The 19,286-nt window shown below is 40.1% G+C and overlaps 6 protein-coding genes across 9 annotated transcripts in view; 4 read left to right on the plus strand and 2 right to left on the minus strand.

Annotated features, from left to right (window-relative positions):
* The window catches only part of LOC104811021 (translocase of chloroplast 90, chloroplastic), a 3,925-nt gene extending 1,925 nt beyond the window's left edge, over nt 1-2,000 (plus strand). For both annotated transcript variants that reach the window (XM_010537550.2, XM_010537551.2), the window contains exon 4: nt 5-2,000. In XM_010537550.2, coding sequence (XP_010535852.1) covers nt 5-1,841 — 1,837 coding nt within the window. In that variant the 3' untranslated portion in view covers nt 1,842-2,000. The remainder of the gene's footprint in view (nt 1-4) is intronic.
* A 611-nt stretch (nt 2,001-2,611) lies between these two features.
* LOC104811022 (heptahelical transmembrane protein 1) lies at nt 2,612-4,469 on the plus strand. Its single transcript, XM_010537552.2, has 3 exons — nt 2,612-3,014; nt 3,097-3,172; nt 3,719-4,469. The coding sequence occupies exons 1-3, from the start codon at nt 2,758-2,760 to the stop codon at nt 4,337-4,339; spliced, it is 954 nt and encodes a 317-aa protein (XP_010535854.1). The 5' UTR covers nt 2,612-2,757; the 3' UTR covers nt 4,340-4,469.
* An 847-nt stretch (nt 4,470-5,316) lies between these two features.
* LOC109116581 (probable glycosyltransferase At5g20260) lies at nt 5,317-7,273 on the plus strand. Its single transcript, XM_019202257.1, has 3 exons — nt 5,317-5,616; nt 5,817-5,935; nt 7,270-7,273. The coding sequence occupies exons 1-3, from the start codon at nt 5,350-5,352 to the stop codon at nt 7,271-7,273; spliced, it is 390 nt and encodes a 129-aa protein (XP_019057802.1). The 5' UTR covers nt 5,317-5,349.
* LOC104811024 (probable glycosyltransferase At5g20260) lies at nt 6,626-9,073 on the plus strand. The gene is made up of 3 exons (XM_010537557.2): nt 6,626-6,674; nt 7,397-7,751; nt 8,145-9,073. Exons 2-3 carry the CDS (start codon nt 7,410-7,412, stop codon nt 8,805-8,807), a joined length of 1,005 nt encoding a protein of 334 aa, XP_010535859.1. The 5' UTR covers nt 6,626-6,674; nt 7,397-7,409; the 3' UTR covers nt 8,808-9,073.
* LOC104811023 (probable galactinol--sucrose galactosyltransferase 6) lies at nt 9,036-12,491 on the minus strand. Of its 3 annotated transcripts, none has more exons than XM_010537555.2 (6): nt 12,313-12,491; nt 12,128-12,150; nt 10,595-11,985; nt 10,281-10,490; nt 10,044-10,178; nt 9,036-9,762 (listed from the first exon to the last, which is right to left on the minus strand). In XM_010537555.2, the coding sequence occupies exons 1-6, from the start codon at nt 12,464-12,466 to the stop codon at nt 9,162-9,164; spliced, it is 2,514 nt and encodes an 837-aa protein (XP_010535857.1). In that variant the 5' UTR covers nt 12,467-12,491; the 3' UTR covers nt 9,036-9,161. The 3 variants fall into 3 exon arrangements, with proteins under 3 accessions (XP_010535857.1, XP_010535856.1, XP_010535858.1); XM_010537554.1 differs by having other exon boundaries at nt 12,128-12,186; XM_010537556.1 differs by having other exon boundaries at nt 12,128-12,143; nt 12,313-12,404.
* Nucleotides 12,492-15,195: 2,704 nt separating this feature from the next.
* Nucleotides 15,196-18,803, minus strand: LOC104811025 (zinc finger BED domain-containing protein DAYSLEEPER-like). The gene is made up of 2 exons (XM_010537558.1): nt 18,587-18,803; nt 15,196-17,327 (listed from the first exon to the last, which is right to left on the minus strand). Exon 2 carries the CDS (start codon nt 17,297-17,299, stop codon nt 15,374-15,376), a length of 1,926 nt encoding a protein of 641 aa, XP_010535860.1. The 5' UTR covers nt 17,300-17,327; nt 18,587-18,803; the 3' UTR covers nt 15,196-15,373.
* Nucleotides 18,804-19,286: the final 483 nt, after the last annotated feature.

The raw sequence follows: 19,286 nt of genomic DNA on the forward strand, positions 1-19,286 counted from the left end.
AGAGTGCCACCATAAACTCGATACTCGGTCAGTCCAAAAGCGAGACTAATGCTTTCCGACCCGCCACAGATCACATACACGAGGTTTCAGGAACGGTCAGTGGAGTTAACATAACCTTCATCGACACGCCTGGTTTCCATTCTTCGTCGTCCTCTTGCACGAGAAGAAACCGGAAGATTCTGCTATCTATCAAAAGGTACACGAAGAAGCGTCCGCCTGATGTAGTTCTCTATCTCGACCGGCTTGACACGATCAACATGCAGTACAGTGACTTCCCCCTTCTGAAGCTCGTAACCGAAGTCTTCCGTCCCGCCATTTGGTTTAACACGATTCTCGTGTTTACGCATTCTTCAACTGCTTCTGAAGGGCTTAATGGACAGTCTCTCAACTTCGAGTCATTTGTCTCGCAGCGTGCAAACATGGTCCAGCACTATATTCATCAGACTGTGTCGGATACAAAACTGGAAAATCCCGTGATTTTAGTCGAAAACCATCCGAGGTGTAAGAAGAATCCAGCAGGTGAATTCGTTCTCCCGAATGGGCAGGTATGGAAGCCTCAGTTCCTGTTTTTGTGCGTCTGTAGCAAAGTTCTCGGCGACGTGCAATCTCTGTTGAGATTTCGGGACACTGTCGGGGTAGGACAGCCGAGTAATACCCGTGTGGCGTCTCTGCCTCACCTTCTTTCGTCTTTCCTACGCCGACATTTGTTGTCAAGCCCAGATGAAGCGGAGACAGAAATATACGAGCTTTTGCTTTCGGATTTGGATGAAGAAGATGAGTATGATCAGTTACCTTCAATCCGAATCCTGGGGAAATCTCAGTTCGAGAAGTTGTCGGAATCCCAGAAAAAGGAGTATCTTGATGAGCTTGATTACAGGGAAACCCTTTATTTGAAGAAACAGGTGAAGGAAGAATGCCGAAGGAAACGGCAGGAGAAGAAGCGTGTCCAAGAGGAGGAGAGTTTCGATAAGGACAACGATCCCGACAACCAAGCAGTTGTTCCATTGCCAGACATGGCCGGACCCGACAGTTTCGATTCAGATTTTCCGACCCATAGATACCGATGTGTTGCTACGAGCGACCAATGGCTCGTAAGGCCAGTCTATGATCCACAAGGATGGGACCACGACGTAGGTTTCGATGGATTAAATGTCGAGACAGTTGCGAAACCGAGAAAGGATCTCTTTGCTTCGGTTACAGGACAGATGAGCAAAGACAAGCAACGGTTCACTGTCCAATCCGAAGGGAATGCAGCTTACACAAACCCTAGAGAACTGGCATACTCTGTAGCCGTCGATCTTCAGACGTCGGGAGAAGAACTGATGTACTCGGTTCAAGGGGGCACGAAAGTGAAGAGCTTTGAGCACAACACGACGGATTTAGGGCTCGGGCTAACGTTTTTCGGGGGGAAATGCTTGGTGGGTGGCAAGCTAGAGGACACTTTATTGCTTGGGAAGAGGATGAAATTAACGGTGAATGCAGGTCAGATGACGGGTGCAGGGCAAAAAGCTTGCGGTGGATCGCTCGAAGCCACCATTAGAGGACGGGATTTTCCGGTAAGGGACGATCACATCGGGTTAACGATGACGGCTCTCTCTTACAACAAAGAGGTTGTCCTCAACGGGGGCTTACAGTCTCGGTTCAGACCAACTCGGGACACAAAGGTAGACATAAACGTAAGTATGAACAGCCGGAAAATGGGACAGGTATGTCTGAAACTGAGCAGCTCCAAGCATTGGGAGATGGCGGCATTGCTCTCCGCCCTTTCGATCTTCAGAACTTTCTCGAGGAAGAAGACGATCGACGATACGAACAAGGGAAGATTAGAGGAAGAGTTCTGACTTGGTTTTTCGGGTTTATAGCGTCTTTTTTCCTCACTCTTCCTCTGTTTTCACCATTGCAGCCACTCCTCCATTGTACGGTTCTGTTTTCAGCAGCAGAATAGACGACAGATATAATTGTTTCCAGAAGAAATACAGAGACTGTGTTTTTTTTTTGGATACGGGTTCAAAATTATAGAAAAATCTTGAAATAATAAAAACAAAATTCCTATTTGAAATGCATAATATATTTGCAGATCTCGAAAGGTATACCGATAGGCATTATATCAAAAATACCCTTAAAATGCTACTTGTACTTTAAGAACTACCAATGTGACCGAAATATAGTGTGGTCACATATTGATCTTATTGTTCATAACGTTAAATTTATGATGTTTTAATCAAATAATTAGTAAGATATACAAGGTATGAACATAATGAATTAGTGTGATCACCATAAATTTAACGTTATAATCGATAAAAATCAAAATGTGACCATAGTATATTTCGGTCACATTGGTCACATGTGACCAGGGTAGGTTTTGAAATAGAAGTAGCATTTTAAGGGTATTTTTGATAATGCCCCGATAAATACAGCTTTAAAGAAAAAAATAAATGCTGTTTTTCATTTTTCATTTTTATTTATTGCCCATAAACAAAACAACCGTATATATAAATAAATAATAAATTTAAATAAAAAAAAGGGAATTTATTGATAACCTAACCAACAACTAAAACCAAACAGGACACCAACTTCCACCTGCAAAACTCCTCCACCTTAAATGCTTTCATCTCCTCTGCAACTTTCTCATCCTCCTCCCCATCACCACACTGTTTACATACATTACATAACCATTTTTTCCATATATTATATATACATCCGAATTCATTTACACATTGGAAATCATACATATTCATCCAATCCATATGGGCCGTCATGGATCGTAAGGAAGAGCAAGAACCGGTCACCGTCGTGGAACCCGGCTCGAACAAGGGCAAAATCGTCCCGAACGATGAAGGCGTTGACATGAAGGCGAAGAAGGTGAAACGACGGAGGCTGGTGTCGTTTTGGGAGCTGCCGGAGTACATGAAGGACAACGAGTACATCCTGAGTTATTACAGGGCAGATTGGTCTCTCGCAGACGCTTTCTTCAGTGTTTTTCGTCTGCACAATGAGACACTCAACGTCTGGACGTACGGAAAAAAATTTATTTTTATTTTTGTTAACTACCATTTCTATATGTTTTTTACATCGATATATATATATATATTGCAGGCATTTGGTTGGGTTTATCTTGTTTTTGGGGTTAACAATCGGCAACATTTCTTACCACAACAAACACCTCCCCTTGGCAAGTTCCCTTATCTTATACATATACATACATCACATATATATGTATGTATATTGGATCTGTCATATCCAACAATGGTTTTTTGCTACGCTTGATTTCCCTTTAAGATCTTTGAGTTTTTGGTTATGTTTTGGACAAAAGAAACTGAAGTATTGGGGTTTGATGTCTCTAGAGGGTCTGAGTTTCTGTGTCTTTTCCACAATGTGTGGAACTGAAATTTGGATATGTCTGAAAATCTTCGGATATTATTCCCTTATCAGAGACAATCTTAGATATTCTCCGTAACGTAAATTAGAACATATAATAAAATCTTGGAAACGAAATGTTCCATAGGACTGGTGAAATGTGCTAAGAAACTCTGCAATTCAGCCGATAGATAGATCGATATATTTTGTTATTGATCGAAATGTTTAACGCCAAAGAATCTACCCGAATCGTTGATTTATTCTTCGGCCGAATGCATTTTTTTCTGTCTTTACCATATACAGATTTGATGAACCTCAAAGGTTGATTTGACGGGTTATCCTTACCGAAAAATCGATGCAGGACGAGGCGAAAAAGGCGACGAGATGGCCGTTCTACGTGTTCTTGAGCGGATCGATGTTCTGTCTGATGGCAAGTAGCGTATGCCATCTCTTCTGCTGCCACTCCAAGAATCTAAACGTCGTCCTCCTCCGCATCGATTACACGGGAATCGCCGTCATGATTATCACTTCCTTCTTCCCGCCGATGTTCTACATCTTCCAATGCACACCTCACTGGTACTTCATCTATCTCGGAGTCATCACCGCCTTTGGAGTCTTCGCAATCTTCACCCTCTTCACTCCCTCCCTTTCCTCGCCCAAATACAGAGCCTTCCGGGCCATTCTCTTCGTTTCCATGGGCCTTTTCGGGATAATTCCGGCTGTCCACGCGGCCATGGTGAACTGGAGCAACCCGAAGAGGAACATTACGCTCGGGTACGAGGTCTCGATGGCGGTGTTTTACCTGGTCGGGACGGGGTTCTACGTGAGTAGAGTGCCTGAGAAGTGGAAGCCTGGAGGGTTTGATCTGTTCGGACACAGCCATCAGATCTTTCATGTGTTTGTGGTGTTTGGTGCTTTGGCTCACTACGGAGCGACTCTCCTGTTCTTGGACTGGCGTGACCATGTTTCCTGTCATGATTGACTGTTGTCCGAAGAAAATTTGATTTTTTTTTTGTATTTGATCTTTGAATTGTTGCGAGGAAATTATAAATGTGTTTCTTTGAATGGAACTGAACTAAATCGAACCCAACAAAGACTTTGGTTCTTGTCTTTTGAAACGGTCTCAATCATTCACAAATCCAATTGAATCTTCGTTTTTATTAAAAAATAAATATTTACACTACTCATAATTTTTATTCATTTATATATTTTTCAATTTAGTTTAAATATATTTATGATATTAATTTATCATTATTGAAGCACTTTAAAATTAGATTGAAAAAGAAACATCAATAAATATAATAGTTTTTTCGGATCTATACGACGATGGTTTTTATTCAGATTTATGAATAATTGAGTTTTTTGTGGTTTTTCTTTATTAAACTGTATAATTGATGAATATATATATATATTGGCATATTTCTTTTTTTAATAATCTTACCAATATTTATATTTTAAAACCCAAATGCGAACTTTGGTGAGAACTCTAGTATCGGTCAATAGAAGTCAATGCGTAACCAAAACTAAACGAGAACGGTTTACCCTAAACCAACTGCATCCAAACCGGGAAAAAGCTCTAACCCCCCGCCATAATCTTCCCGAAACAAAACTTAAACCGGTTCCATAACCGACCCAAGTTAAGCATACCAATAAACACACACACACAAAAAAATCATAATTATTAATTACCATACCATAACGAAGGGTCAAACACTTTAATTTTGGCAACTAAGCAAGAACCAAAGCAGTAATTACAAATCAACTCTATAACCCCTCTTGCAATACACACACACACACACACACACACACACACACATATATAGAAACAACGCATATATTATCTTTCCTTAAATGAGTATATACGTATGCCCCATAATATATATATATATATATATATATATATATATATTTGTGTATATATATATATTCCTCCCCCCTTCATCTTCTTCTCCCCTAATGCCTCATTCTCTCTCCCCCCAAGAAGCGATCACAATGACAAAATATGACTTTCTCTGCGTCAAATTCTTTCTAGGGCCGGCTCTTTTGGTAGTAGCACTTTTCATTCTTCGTTACACTTGCCAACCCCAAAACGTGAACGTCTTCTCTTCTTTCATGCCCGCAATTTCATCCATATCTCCGTCTCCGTCTCCTTCTCCGACCCAACCCCCGTCCCTAGAGCCGAGCGTTGACCCGAAATCTCAGCCCGAACCGACGGGCATGACGTCGATGAACGCCACAACGATCACTAGCTGCCAAAAGGTACGTATGCACCCTCATAATGTATTGATATGATCCTCTTTCCAACGACGTTACACTTACATTTTGACGATACTTTTCGGATCTTTACAAGTATTTGGGTCATATAATTCGAATGTTGTAGAGAAAACCGGTTGAATTTATGCGGCGTTATATAGTAATTTGTCACGTAATTGTTGATTATTTATTTGGGTTTGAATAAGAGAAGAGAAGGAGAGTTGGGGAAGGCAAGAGCGATGATACTTGAAGCCGTAAAGACAAAAAACTATACATCGGACAAAGACGAGGGCTTTGTTCCTCGTGGAGCTGTTTACAGAAACTCGCTATATATATATATGTATATAATCTTTTTTTTCTGTTTTGCGCTCAATGTTCATTAATTATGAGAGAAATGAATAAAAAAATTACCAATATCAACAATTTTTTTTAAAAAAAAAATTATGAAATAAACAGTCAATAATATGGAAAAAAAACCCAGTTTTTTCCCGTCGCTTAATTAAAATTTGAATTTCTCTTGTTAAAAATCCTTATATTTTTTTTTTGTTTTAAATGTTGGGGGATATTGTGTTAACAAGTGTGTGACTCTCATATGCTTTGGGGGAAACAAAATAAAAATAAATAAAGAGATTTCTCCCAAATCTCACTGTCTCTTAGTTCTCCGGATCTCGTGTAAACGAGTCTTATATATTTAATTACAATATAAGAGTTAAAAAAAAAAGAGAGATTAATACAATATTCTTATTGGTTAAATTTACATATTAGTGGAATCATCAAGCCTTAAATGCAAATTTAACCATTTGATTAAATACTATGCATGATTTAAGGGATTCTTAATATTCCATTTGTCCATGCGACGATTAAAACCAATTCATAAAACGTTTTATACCCTTTTTTAAAGGTTTTTTTTTAGTAACCGGATTTTCTGGACCGAAGTCCAGACTAATCTAGGAACCATAAGTCAACTATGTGATTTGAATTATGCATTTTCTCCCTAGCATGGGGTTCGAACTCGGGACGGGACAGACGTTTTGCGCCCCCGTTTCGCCGGTTAAACTATCCAAGTTGGGTAATTTTTTTTAAAGTTTTTTTTTTGTTTAAATTTTTTTTAAAGTTATAACATACCATAAATTGGTTCATTTATTTGAATAATTTCCGTGATCAACGCACATTTATGACGTAGTAAATAAGGTAAGCCTTGTGGTCTGCGGGTCATGAACGTTGAGTCGACGCAATTCATGCTTTGGTAATTGGATTTTGCAGCTCTCGAATCCATACCCATTTCGACGTTTCATAAAATCTTTAGAAAACAAATATATTTTTTTTGAATTTAACTATTTTTTCTTTCGAAATAAAATAAGTGAATAATTACATGTTTTTGTACGTATATCCACGTGATTTTATTTTCACATTGATATTTATGATTGGAATATTAAACTGGAAATTCGGATTCTGCCAAACGAATAGTACTATATGCAAGGGACCTAACTTCTTTAAGACCCAGAAATAGAATATACAAATGGGGAAAAAACTTAAAAAATAGTTAACAAAAAAACTTATAAAAAATATGTGAAATTAAATTTTAGTGGCAAAATCGTTAAAATTGGTATTTTATATGTTTTATAGTTGCAAAATGATGTCAATTTATTCTTTTGTCAGGTAGAAAACTAACTCGGCTAAAATATGGAAAAATACAATATATTAATTTTATAATTAGATTAATCTTGTAAATTTGAAAATCAGTATTTTATTTCTTTTTTCCAATTAATTTACGTGAAAAAAACAGGAGCCACATAGAGATGGAGAAGAGGTTCAAAGTGTGGGTTTACAAAGAAGGGGAGCCGCCTCTAGCGCATTTGGGGCCATTGAACAACATCTACGGCATCGAGGGCCAATTCATGGACGAGATCGAGACCGGTTCGAGCCCGTTCCTCGCCAGCCAGCCCGACCAGGCTCACGCCTTCTTCGTGCCGGTCAGTGTGGCCAACATCGTTCACTACCTTTACCACCCGCTCGTGACCTACTCCAGAGACCAGCTCCACCACGTGGTTCTTGATTACATCGATACCGTGTCCAGCAAGTATCCTTTCTGGAACCGAACCGACGGCGCCGACCATTTCTTGGTTTCTTGCCATGATTGGGTAAAGTTTCTCGTACGGTTTTCTTGATGTTTTCAGTAAGTTGTCGGAGCTCGTTTACATTATTTGCTGGTACCGTATACTCTACGAAGACCCGATCGAGTTAAGATTGATCGAAGTCTGAAACCTCGAGGTTCGATGATTTTTCTCTCTCGTTAGAATCCGATTCAATCCGGGTTTCGGGTTCTGGAGAGTTTTGTAAAGTTTTTGTGGGTTCGAGATTAATGAATAAACGGACCTAGAACCCGATCGAAACTCTAGGGTTTATGGGAGTTTCTATCCGCCGGTCTTTAAAATCCGACAGTATATTAGGATTTGTCTGACACATTCGATCGTAATCCTTGGTTTGAAACCGTGTTTAAGGTTTGTCTGTCGTTTTCTTGGAATGTTCCACAGGCACCAGACGTATCAGGAGCAGATCCAAAGCGTATGAAGAACTTAATAAGAGTGCTATGCAACGCCAATACATCCGAAGGGTTCGAACCTCGACGGGATATATCGATCCCCGAGATCAACATTCCGCCCGGAAAGCTCGGCCCTCCTCGGGTTTCCCTCCCGACCCGAGAACGCGATATTCTCGCCTTTTTCGCTGGAGGTTCACACGGATACATCCGGAAAATCCTCCTCGAACATTGGAAAGACAAAGACGAAGAAATACAAGTCCACGAGTACTTACCGAAAGGCAGAAATTACTTCAAACTCATGGCAAGAACACGGTTTTGTCTCTGTCCTAGCGGCTACGAAGTTGCGAGCCCTCGTGTCGTCGAGGCAATACAGTTAGGTTGCGTTCCCGTCATCATATCCGACCATTACTCGTTACCCTTTAGCGACGTGCTCGACTGGAGCAAGTTTACGGTCCATATTCCGTCTGAGAAGATTCCCGAGATCAAGACGATACTGAAGAGCGTTTCTTGGAGACGGTATCTGGTGTTGCGGAGAAGGGTTCTGCAGGTTCAGAGGCATTTTGTATTGAACCGACCTTCGGTACCTTACGATATGATTCATATGCTGCTTCATTCCGTTTGGTTGAGGAGGCTGAACTTTATGATTCCTTCATGATATATGTATATATATAACTTTGCAGTTCTTGTTTTGTGGCAAATGATAGCGAGTATCGATATAAAATTGGTCGAAAATGTGCGGTTTGATCTTCCAACGAAAGGATAAATCGGTAGAACTTTGGTTTTGACTGAAATGCAATCTGATTCTGACACATCTTTGTTTTTCCGGCAAGAATTCAGACAAAAACTCGAGTTTGATGGAAATGAAGACAGAAATCGCGAAATGTACAGCGAACAGGAACCAGAGACACTGATGATCTAAAATAGACAAATATGCGAAGAACATCTCAGATCGATCCAGTTCATGGTTTCGTTCGAATCAAAGCTTACAGCAAGGATTGAGAACTGGGGTTCATAACTCGAGTTCGATAACGTGAACTCTCTTCTCCTCCGAGGGCATATGATCCAACGCGAAAGCGACCAACCCAGACGAAGGATCGTACTCGAATCCAACCTCGTTCGACTCGACGATGCATCTCTTAGGCTTAACCGACGAATACGCACCGAATTTTCCGCACCCTTTTACTTCCATTACTACTCTCATCTTCTCCGTTTCGTATCTCAGCCCTTCAATGGCGCCTCCTGAGTTGAACATGCTCACCAGACCAAGGGGGGCGAAGGATACAGCATCTGACAAAACTCTAATGGGCGTGACAGTGAAAATCTCGTGCTCACGCACCCGGAGAGAGATCGGAAACGACGCGTTGAAAGGCAGGATTCCTAGTTCGCCTTTGCTATGGCCGTAGACTGCGCAATCCCCGTTCCAGGTCGCAGGATCGGTAGAGGAATCGCCTATTAAGTGCACGTCTCGTCCTCGGATGTAACCCGTGATGCAATCGGTTTTCGTCTCGTGGAAGGTGTTCTTCCTCTCGGCGCTGCTCCAGGCCGCGCCTTGGCAGTTGTATACGCCCAAAACTCCGGTGTACTTGTTCATGTTCCATATCTTAAGCAAGCTGAAAAATCCGAATACAAATCCACCAATGGATTCAAAACTCGGAAAAAAAAACTTCAAACACAACGAATAAGGTTCGGCCATGATTCGGGGGGATAAGGTTCGAAAGTAGCTTGGATTGCAAGTAAAGGATCGGTAAGATCTCACTTGATCAGTTTTACTTGCAACAGAAGCTATTTCCGAAGCCTTATCTGCCAAATCATCACCGATTCTTGTTCCTTGTGTTCCAGTCTTCGTTCATCATCTCTATCTCGACACATTTGTGTAACCAAAATGGCTTACCTGATACCGTCACGGGCAGGATCAGAGAACAAGCAGTCACGGGTCGGGCGACCGGGCAGTCGGGCACGAAGGATCGATCCATCCGGCAGTACAAGCTTCTTCAGAAGCTCGAAGTTATGCTTTCCAGGAGCATCACTGTTCGTCACAAAACCAGAGAACAATACAATAAGCAATCACTTACAAGTAAACCCTACATAGATTGTGTTTACCGAAACAAGATTTGATCTAATTATATACCTGACGTAGACAGGACCGCCACTAATGGCCCGAGCAGAAGCATGGTACTCAGCAGCAGGGTGTACGGAATGGAACATGTCCCAGTCCGGTTGCATGAACTCTCCCAAGAACACACTGTTGTACGCAACGGCGGCTATATGGATCGTGTGGGACACTGGATCACGTGGATAGAAATCGTCCGAGGCTCTTACAACGGCTGTCTGTTTGGAACTGGATTCATCGAAAACATAAAAAAAAAAAAAGTTTCATCTCGTTATTGCAGAATCTTTCTTTGACCCGAAACCCATATATCAGGAATAAAACCAGAGCTTTACCAGTAGAGAGCATCAGTGTTGTGGCTCATACACGCGATGCAGCCATTGTCGGGGAAGTTCTGAGCCACGGAGGCGTCGAGGGCTTGATGGTACTGACGAGTTAATTCAACCCGACCACCTAAACCGGCGCCTAAAGTCTCCAGTATACACTGAACGTCCACTTTCACGCCATCCACACCAGCAGAAGCTAAGTAACTATGGAGCTCGTTGAAGAATCTGTGCACATTCTTCGGATTTACTAACCCTAATCCTTGAACCGCCATTGCGTCGGTTTTCCAGGTCGGTTCGTTCTCCACCACGCCTCTTGAAACCATCGGATACTTCATCAGAGAACCGTATTCCTCCATCTCCTTCACCCCGGGTCTGACCCCGCCCCAGTACCCGGTTATAGCATGCCATACGTATACGTATTTAAGCCCGTGTTTCTGCTTCGCGATATTGACGATGTTCTTGATTCCGACACTCGGGTCATCCTTCTTCTGAAATTTCTGATTTTCTTTGATCCCTGTTAACCTGGGAACCGACGGTTGACCTTTCTTGTCATCCAAGAAATTGTTCTCGTTTGGGTCGCTTTCCACAGATTGCCAGCCATCGTCGATGATGACGAACTTCGGCGGCGTTCCGCCGGCGGCGAGTGAAGCAAGTCCATCCTCGACCCCTTCCTGAGTCACCTCCTGATAGAACGCGTCCCAAGTGCACCAACCGAAAAAGTCAACGATTCCTGGGAGTTTCTTCTCGTGACGTTGACGAAACGTCTTAAGGTGGGACTTAACGGCGCGTATAGCCTCAGTTATCGCCTGGAACGGATCCGTGCTGGCGTGGATGTACAGCGCGTGGGTGAACGACGACGTTTTAACGTCCGAGTCTCCACTCTCGAGGCATAGCTCCAACTCGTCGTTGGCGTTGCCCTGAAGGGATGAACGGAACGGGCCTTCGATTAACGGCAAGAAAACGGTGTAAACGATTCGGTTTGCCTCGTCGTTGTTAACGCCGTCAGGTTCAAGGTGGGACCCATCTTTGCTCTCCACCAATAGGAACTGAGTCTCGACTGGGATCTCGCCGCCGCGATCTCCCATCTTCTGGGCCATCCACCAGAGCTTAAACCGGAAACATGCCATAAACCGGGCGTCTCGGAGCGTACCGACCGGTACGACGTGACGGCTTTCTTGGTTATCGAAAACCGCCCCGACGAAGACTCCCTCGACCGGACCGGCCTCTGATGCTGACGTCGTGATGACGTTTTCCGGTATACCGGTTAGGATCGTCCTGTCCTTGATAACCAACTTCCCCTCGGCGATTCGAACCGCCGGTTTAATCGTCATCGTTGTTTCTTCTCCTTCCTCCTCCTCCTCTCTGTACGGTCCCTTGAAAGGTGAGGTGACGTTGCTTTTCTGCAGAATCCGACATCGACCCAATGAAAAAAAAAAGGCACAAACTTATTAGATACCCAGAGATTTTCTCAGATCCAACAAGGAAAAATGGTGTCGGATTTCTATTCGTTTCTACGAATCTGCAGATCTGAAGATGATTTACCTTATCTGCTGAGAAACTGAAACCTCGAGAAGACGAACAATGTATGTGGAATCCGAGACATGGAGCAAAGGAAATTGCAAGACAACAGTGTTAGCCCCGAGATTCGGAAACACAAATTTTCCCAGAGAAATGATTCGTTTTCTCGGGAAAGAGAAGGAAAATAAACAGGGAAAACGAGACAGTACCAGAAGATTTATGAAAGCGCAGGTTAGATTTGAGGGGGAGAGCTTGGGGTCGCGATTTCAATGGCGATGAAGAGAACCTGAATGAACGAAAGTGAGAGAAAGGATGAACCCTTTTTATATCGAGGCCAAGACTGTAACACCTCTGTGACGCCATTCTCTCTCTCTCTGGTCTTAGCCTATGGCGCCTCTCCCTGTGGATAAAAATATAATAGAAAGGAAAAATTACTTTCCTTTCACGAATATATTTCTGATTATCCATTTTGACCTATTAATATCGCATCTCTGCTTTGTTGGCAATTTCATTATATTATTATAATTGGAAAATTATCTCATTTTGCCACCATTTCATCCAATTTGTAAGTTAGTTGGAAATAAAATATTTGGAAAATTCAGTTCAAAATTTGGGTTTTGTAAGTGAAATTTGAATCTAAATTTTACGATTTTACATATATCAAATACTTTAATTGAGAATAAAAAACAGTTATTCAGATTCATTGTCTATAGATATTCGAATATTTTTTTTCTGATTAGTAAAATATAAAATTTATGACTTTCTGTTTCCGGGTAAACATTGACAAGCTTTTGGTTTCTTGTCGTGAATTCTTATTTCGTGTTGTGTAAGAAAATTTAGAAGCCGCGTGAATATAGATTTGATCACGTGTCTATAAAGAGTAAAAATTCATATTTGAAAAATAAAATGAATATTTTTAGAAATTAAAAAACTCGAATTATACATGCATTTCGAATATTTTCAGGAATTTAATTAATAATAAAATCTATTCAAATGGAAATTTGATAGGATCTATTTACCGCGCCGTTTGTTAGATCCTAACGGAGTTCTCATTGGCACACGTGGGAGATCCTAGACGGCAAGCCAAGATATTTTTACCCTGAAATCGACACGTGTATATTTTTCATTGGTTGGATAATAGAGTATTTAGCATTTTTACAGGTGTCATTTGTAAACCCTCTTTGAAACTGTGGAACGATGTCGTTTTGTCTGTCTAGAGGCTTACCGATTTTGCCCCGCCCATCTAGAAGCATCTATCTTTTATATTCTCAAAAGTTTATATATTATAAATTCCTTTATTAGGAATAATTACTTATAGAATTTAGTTGAAAAAACTTTGTGACATTATTTATTTTTGAAAATACATATCGTCATTTCGACCGATAATCATATAAATATAGTGTGGAAACATTCGTGGAAATGAAAGAATATTAAAACGGAACGGTAAATATCAAAGAAAAGTTTAAAAAAAAAAAGAATAAAAGAAATTAGATTATATAAACATTGATTGGTGGTATTATTCTGTGGTATAAATAACAGACCCGCAAAAGTAGAATATCAAATAACATTATAATTCAGCGCCGACGTGATCTTTTTACATGCATATTATTATATTCATATCTTAATTTCTTGCAAGTTATAAACAATTATAAACATAGTTTTTTTAAATTAAATAAGAATATTAAATAATTTTAAAAATTATATGAAATTGGCCATTTGATAAAGCTTAAGACAAGTGGCAAAAATATCTTCACATATACAGTTGGACGCAACCATATCCCATCATTTTTGTTCAGTTGGGGCCCACAAAGCTGCATGATTTCTCGAGAATGTCATTTTTATTATTAAAATTGTAACATTATAGTATATTATATATATATATATATATGAGTATAGAGCACACGAAAGGAATTATTATGTATTTCTGTTGCTGTACGGAAATTATGGAACCAATTTAAATAAAAATGAAGCAATGGGCAAAGCAATTGAGTAACGTACTTCTAATCTAAAATTGCAATGAAGAATTTTACATGAAATGGTTAAAAACAAATGAATTTTGGGGTCATGATTGGATTCAATGGATATTGATATCATTATCATTACATCATTTTTCGAAAATTACAATGTCACAACAGGATTGCAATTATTATCTTTTTTTGTGACGTGGAATATACCAATTTATGAGGATAGAGCATGCGGAAATATCTTTGCAAACCAATAATAATAATAATAATAATAATAATAATAATAATAATAATAATAATAATAATACCTGAGTACGGTTTAAATACCTTCAGCTCTATTTTGTGGATTTTTATTGAGAGATTGCGTATGACAATCAATATGCAATAATATACGACTATATAGCTAAAAATGAATACCAAAATACGTAAAAAAAATATTGATTTTTAAAAATATTTTATGGAAAAGGGATTATTGAATACATTAAATCAAATTGTTAAAAGAACAACAGAATAAAGACGTATGGTATTTGTATAGAAAATCTACATCATATAATGATGCAATGAACTTATGATGAGGTGTAGATAAGATCCGTGATTGAGTTCCATGTCATGATGACACACACACACATATATAATCTAACCACAAACAAGATTCAATTTTATTAATAAAATATAAGTAAAAAAATTCGATTGAATCTATATTACCCAAGAAGTGAATTTAATTTACATTTGCATACTTCGTCATAAAAATCTAAAATCGTCGAAGAAAATATTAATTACTATTATTACTACCATTATTATTATTATTATTATAGAAAATCATATCAATACTATTTTTTTTTTGTATAAATACACAAAATTTATTTATTTTTTTAAAAAACACCAACTTCTTAAATTTTACATTTAAACCTCAATTTTTTAAAAACTAAAAAAAAACGTCATATCATAATGGTATATAAAAATCATTTAAAAATTTAATGAGAATTTTTATTATTTTAAAAAATTTAAAGTTTAATATAGAAGTAAAGAAGATTTATATATTTATTTAGGTATTTGAAAATCTGTATATTTATTTGATTTTTTTTTCAAGTTCATGTATTATTAATATGCAATTTTCATTCGCTACTATTATTAATTATTATTATTACTATTGTACTCGGAACCTCCAGAATATTCTTCTACTCAGACACGAACACAACATTAGAAATTGCAAGCTAGGCCAACTACCACGGGTTACACTCATAATCGAAAAGATCCATAAATTACAAAAAAAAAAAACACTGAACTTGAAGTCCCCTCTGTCCCCTCACTGTTCAGTTTTGACATCACTACTCTGAAGCCAATCCTTTGCGCATATCAGAGCTTCCACCGTCTCCGGCCTCAGCGACGTCTTGTACTCATCCATCTCCCTCGGTTCCCCCTCGAACACGTTCCCGAAAGCCGCTGCCGACACGGGAATCGACAGAATATCTCGGGCCATCTTCGACAGCGTCGGGTATTTCAGCTTGTTCTGTTTCCACCAGTCCAAAACGTCAAACTCCTGAACTCGGGGCATCAACGTCTCGTCCAGGTACTGATCCAACTCCGACTTCAGATTCTGTCCCGTCGTCTCCATTATATACATGTCGAAATCCAATAGCCTGTCAGGTTTCGGGTTGCTCCCGCCTTCTGCGTAGGCCGGGGTTAGCGGCAGAGGAAGCGCAACGTACTCGTTGAAGAGCTCGTGGATCCCGTCATCCACGGTTTTTATGTTCTTTCCCGCGTCTTCCCCGAATATTTTCGAGAAACTGAACTCGACGAGCTTCATCTTGAACCGAGGATCCATGATCACAGCCATTGCCAACACCAAGCTACAATCCCTCCAGTACTTGTCGATCTTCTCTTTCATGGTTTTCGCCATGCCACCGATGTAAGGGTCCTCCCCGACAATTGCACGCGAGAGATCCGACTGTGTCTTCCAGATTTCGTGGAAGAACGTAACAGCAGTTGGGTTTGCAGTGGATTGAAGAGCAGATACCGCTTCATAAAGAGGCTTCAAGAACGAGCAGAGGGTCTCGGCTTGCCTCCAGTCCTCGGCTGATAGAGCTTGCTTGTAGTCGGGATCAGCAGTGTCTAAGCACGAGAACACCTCTTTTAATTCCGAAGCAGAGACAAGCATCAGATACGTTGTGTTCCATTGAGTTTGATCGTCAAGGAAAAGCCCGCTCTCGGTTGGAACTTGAAGGTGTTGCTTAAGCTCGAGAAACTTCTCCTCGTGAGATTCCGAGGTTTTCACATACTTCACGCTATCACGGATCTTCTTGATCACTTCTTTCCCTTTGTCCAGCACATCTTTCGCAAGGCTGCTAAAGGTACGGGCGACGCAATTCCCGATTAACAACTGCCCGTCGAGAATATTTGGGTTCTTGACACAGAGTAGTGGCCTTAGATTCTCGACAGCATCGTTACTGACTGGATGGTTGAAGGTAACAGAGAATAGCTTACCGTCCAGATTCCAGTCAGCGATGCACGAGGCAACCGCAAGACTCAGAGCAGATACAGAATCTGGGTATGGTTCCATCACGACATTGAGAAGCTTTTTCTGCAACTTCCAATTGCTGTCGATGAAGTGAGCGGTTATAAACACATACGCCAGAGTTTGTTTCGAAGTCCAGAAGTCCAGGGTAAGGCCTAAGCGCCCAGGAATGCCCTCAAGATATTTCGAGACAGTCTGCTTTTCTGCAAGGTAAGTGGCGACACAGTCGCCTTGAACGGTGTTGAAGCTCACCCTCTCAAAGTGAGGCTGAAGACTTTGGACAAAGGAAATGAACCCGGGATGTTCAACCATGTGAAGAGGGTAGTCATGCATGATGATCATCTTGGCAATTTCATGGCGGCATTGGTCCTGATTGAATGAAATATAGGGAGTGCTGGAGGTTCGATACCGTCTTCTCGGTGTATCACTCTTGGGTGTGTATGGCGTTAGCTGATTATTCTCGAGGGGATGTAAAAGAGCCGGGCAAGTCCCCTTGGCGATGTGGCGTTTGAGATGACTGGTACCCGCGACTTTTGAACCCGTGCTGTAAGCAAAGCTCTGCTTACAACCTTTGCAGCACGCCCGTCTGCAACCAGGGCTCACTGTCTCGATAGTGAAGTGCTCCCACACCATCGACTTCTTTTTCCGACGCTTGATCGGTTGTGTTTCCGGGGTTACCATCTCATCATCATTGTAGGCCTCAATAGCTGTTTCCATCTTTGTCCGAGTCCGACAGATTCTTGCTCTGGAAAGGAAAGAAAGAAACAGAAATCAAGAAAAGCAAAAACAAAAAAAAACCACCCATATGGAAAACAATTTCATAATTTGGAATTAAACTAAGATCCCAAAAACAGAAAAAAGACGAGGAGTTGATCGGAAAACCGGATTTGACAACTAGTAAGACGATAAAGATTAAACACATCAAATCATCAGGGCCCAAGAACAACAGCAGTTCTGAACTGAATTAAGAACTTAAAAAAGTTCCGATTCACAATTAAGTTAACCTCAGTGGGCTTCCACTATGAAACAGAAGTCACAAAAGAACGAGAAGAGTGACAAGTATCATTACAAAACATCTTATTTAAAATAGATCAAGAGAAAGTGTTTAATTAAAACCCTTTCGGTCAGAATCCTTAATGTATTACTTTACTATAACAGTAGGCCTTGGGCCCATTTAAGGCCCAACATGATTGGGCCCACTAGAAATTAAAGAGTATATATACGCTACTAATAATAGAGGGGCAAAACTGGTATTTACGAAAAGCCCCCAAAAAATGTTTTAAAAGGAGAGAAAAAAACAGATCTGGAGTTATGATGGTCCTGAGATTCGGATCAAACATGGGCTGCAAAACCAAAACCAGAGCCCAGATTTAAAGAAAAGATTCAACGCAAGACATGAATCGAGAAGTCTTTTAACCATACTTGTCGGAAAAAAAATATACAATTCTCTTAACGAGATCGGCCTTAAAAAAAATTTGGCGGACCCGAAACACAAGACAAGACGATACTCGTGAATATATAAACAAGATCCACTAAAATTTTCAAAAGTTGAATTTTTGCCTCCACGACGAGTCACAAAAATTTTCAAACTTCGCTCCTAAAACGCAAACAGATAACTTTTTTCCCAGGTATGGATGTCAATTTTACTCGACATTAACAGGGCAAACGGGGAAAGTTTTTGGAGTAGACATAATGAACACACCAACAAGACTTTCGACATGTACTGGAATCGTGTGCAGAAACAGTTTTTGAGAAACTATCGCAGAAGACTCGAACTCTATACATGAAAAAAACAGATCAGACCTATCTTTTTTACAATCAAGGGCAAAAAAACATAATCCTCCTCGAATTAAGATCTCTAAAACCTCAGAGAAGGGGTAAATCGGGGGAAATCAAGCATAAAACAGCAGAAATCAAACAATCCCCAAAGGTTTCAACGAAAACGAGAGAAAAAAATTGAGCAAAAGGAGAAATTGAAGCTAGGGTTAGGGTTTCTGGAATTACATCTGCAGGAGAAGAACGAAGCAGAGGAAATAGATGTCGGAGTGAAATCAGACGCGGAAGGAGAATCTCCGGCACGGCGAAGACGGAGAATCGGAGCCGATCTGGGAATCAACCGAGGAGAGAGAGAGAGAGAGAGAGAGAGAGATTTGGGCTTGAGAACCCGAGAGGCTAATTGGACCTGAGGACAAAAAAAAGGATAAACAAAAAGAGAGCGAAGTGATAACTATGGAAAAGGTGAGGGTCTAAATACGGTTTAGGTAAAACGCCAAGGACTTTATGGGTTATTTGGGCTTTTATGGGCTTTCTTTTAGGCCCATTTTCCTTTTTTGGGTCTATTTTTAAAAAAGATTTTATTTAAATTTAAAAGTCGCTTTCTGTCACGGGCTAATATTTAAATGAAATAATGTTTATATTAGGATGCGACATGATGTGGGGCCCAAAGGAAGAGTGGTGATAAAAATATATTATACTACAGTTTACCTGGATTGGAATTTAAAAAAAATCTAATTTGGTTTAGTTATGTATTTTACAAGAGAAATAATTTAAAAAAAAACAAGAAAAAATTTGTCAATTGTCACTGAAACGAATAATATAAATTTAATCACTATTTGGTTAATCTCCCCAAATATTCCAAACTTTTTGAAAAAATATCACAAAAAGAGCCACAAACTTTAACTTCTCGCCAAAAGACCCCCCCCCC

Source organism: Tarenaya hassleriana, unplaced genomic scaffold, assembly GCF_000463585.1.
Source record: "Tarenaya hassleriana unplaced genomic scaffold, ASM46358v1 Cleome19, whole genome shotgun sequence".
Classification (NCBI taxonomy): Eukaryota; Viridiplantae; Streptophyta; class Magnoliopsida; order Brassicales; family Cleomaceae; genus Tarenaya; species Tarenaya hassleriana.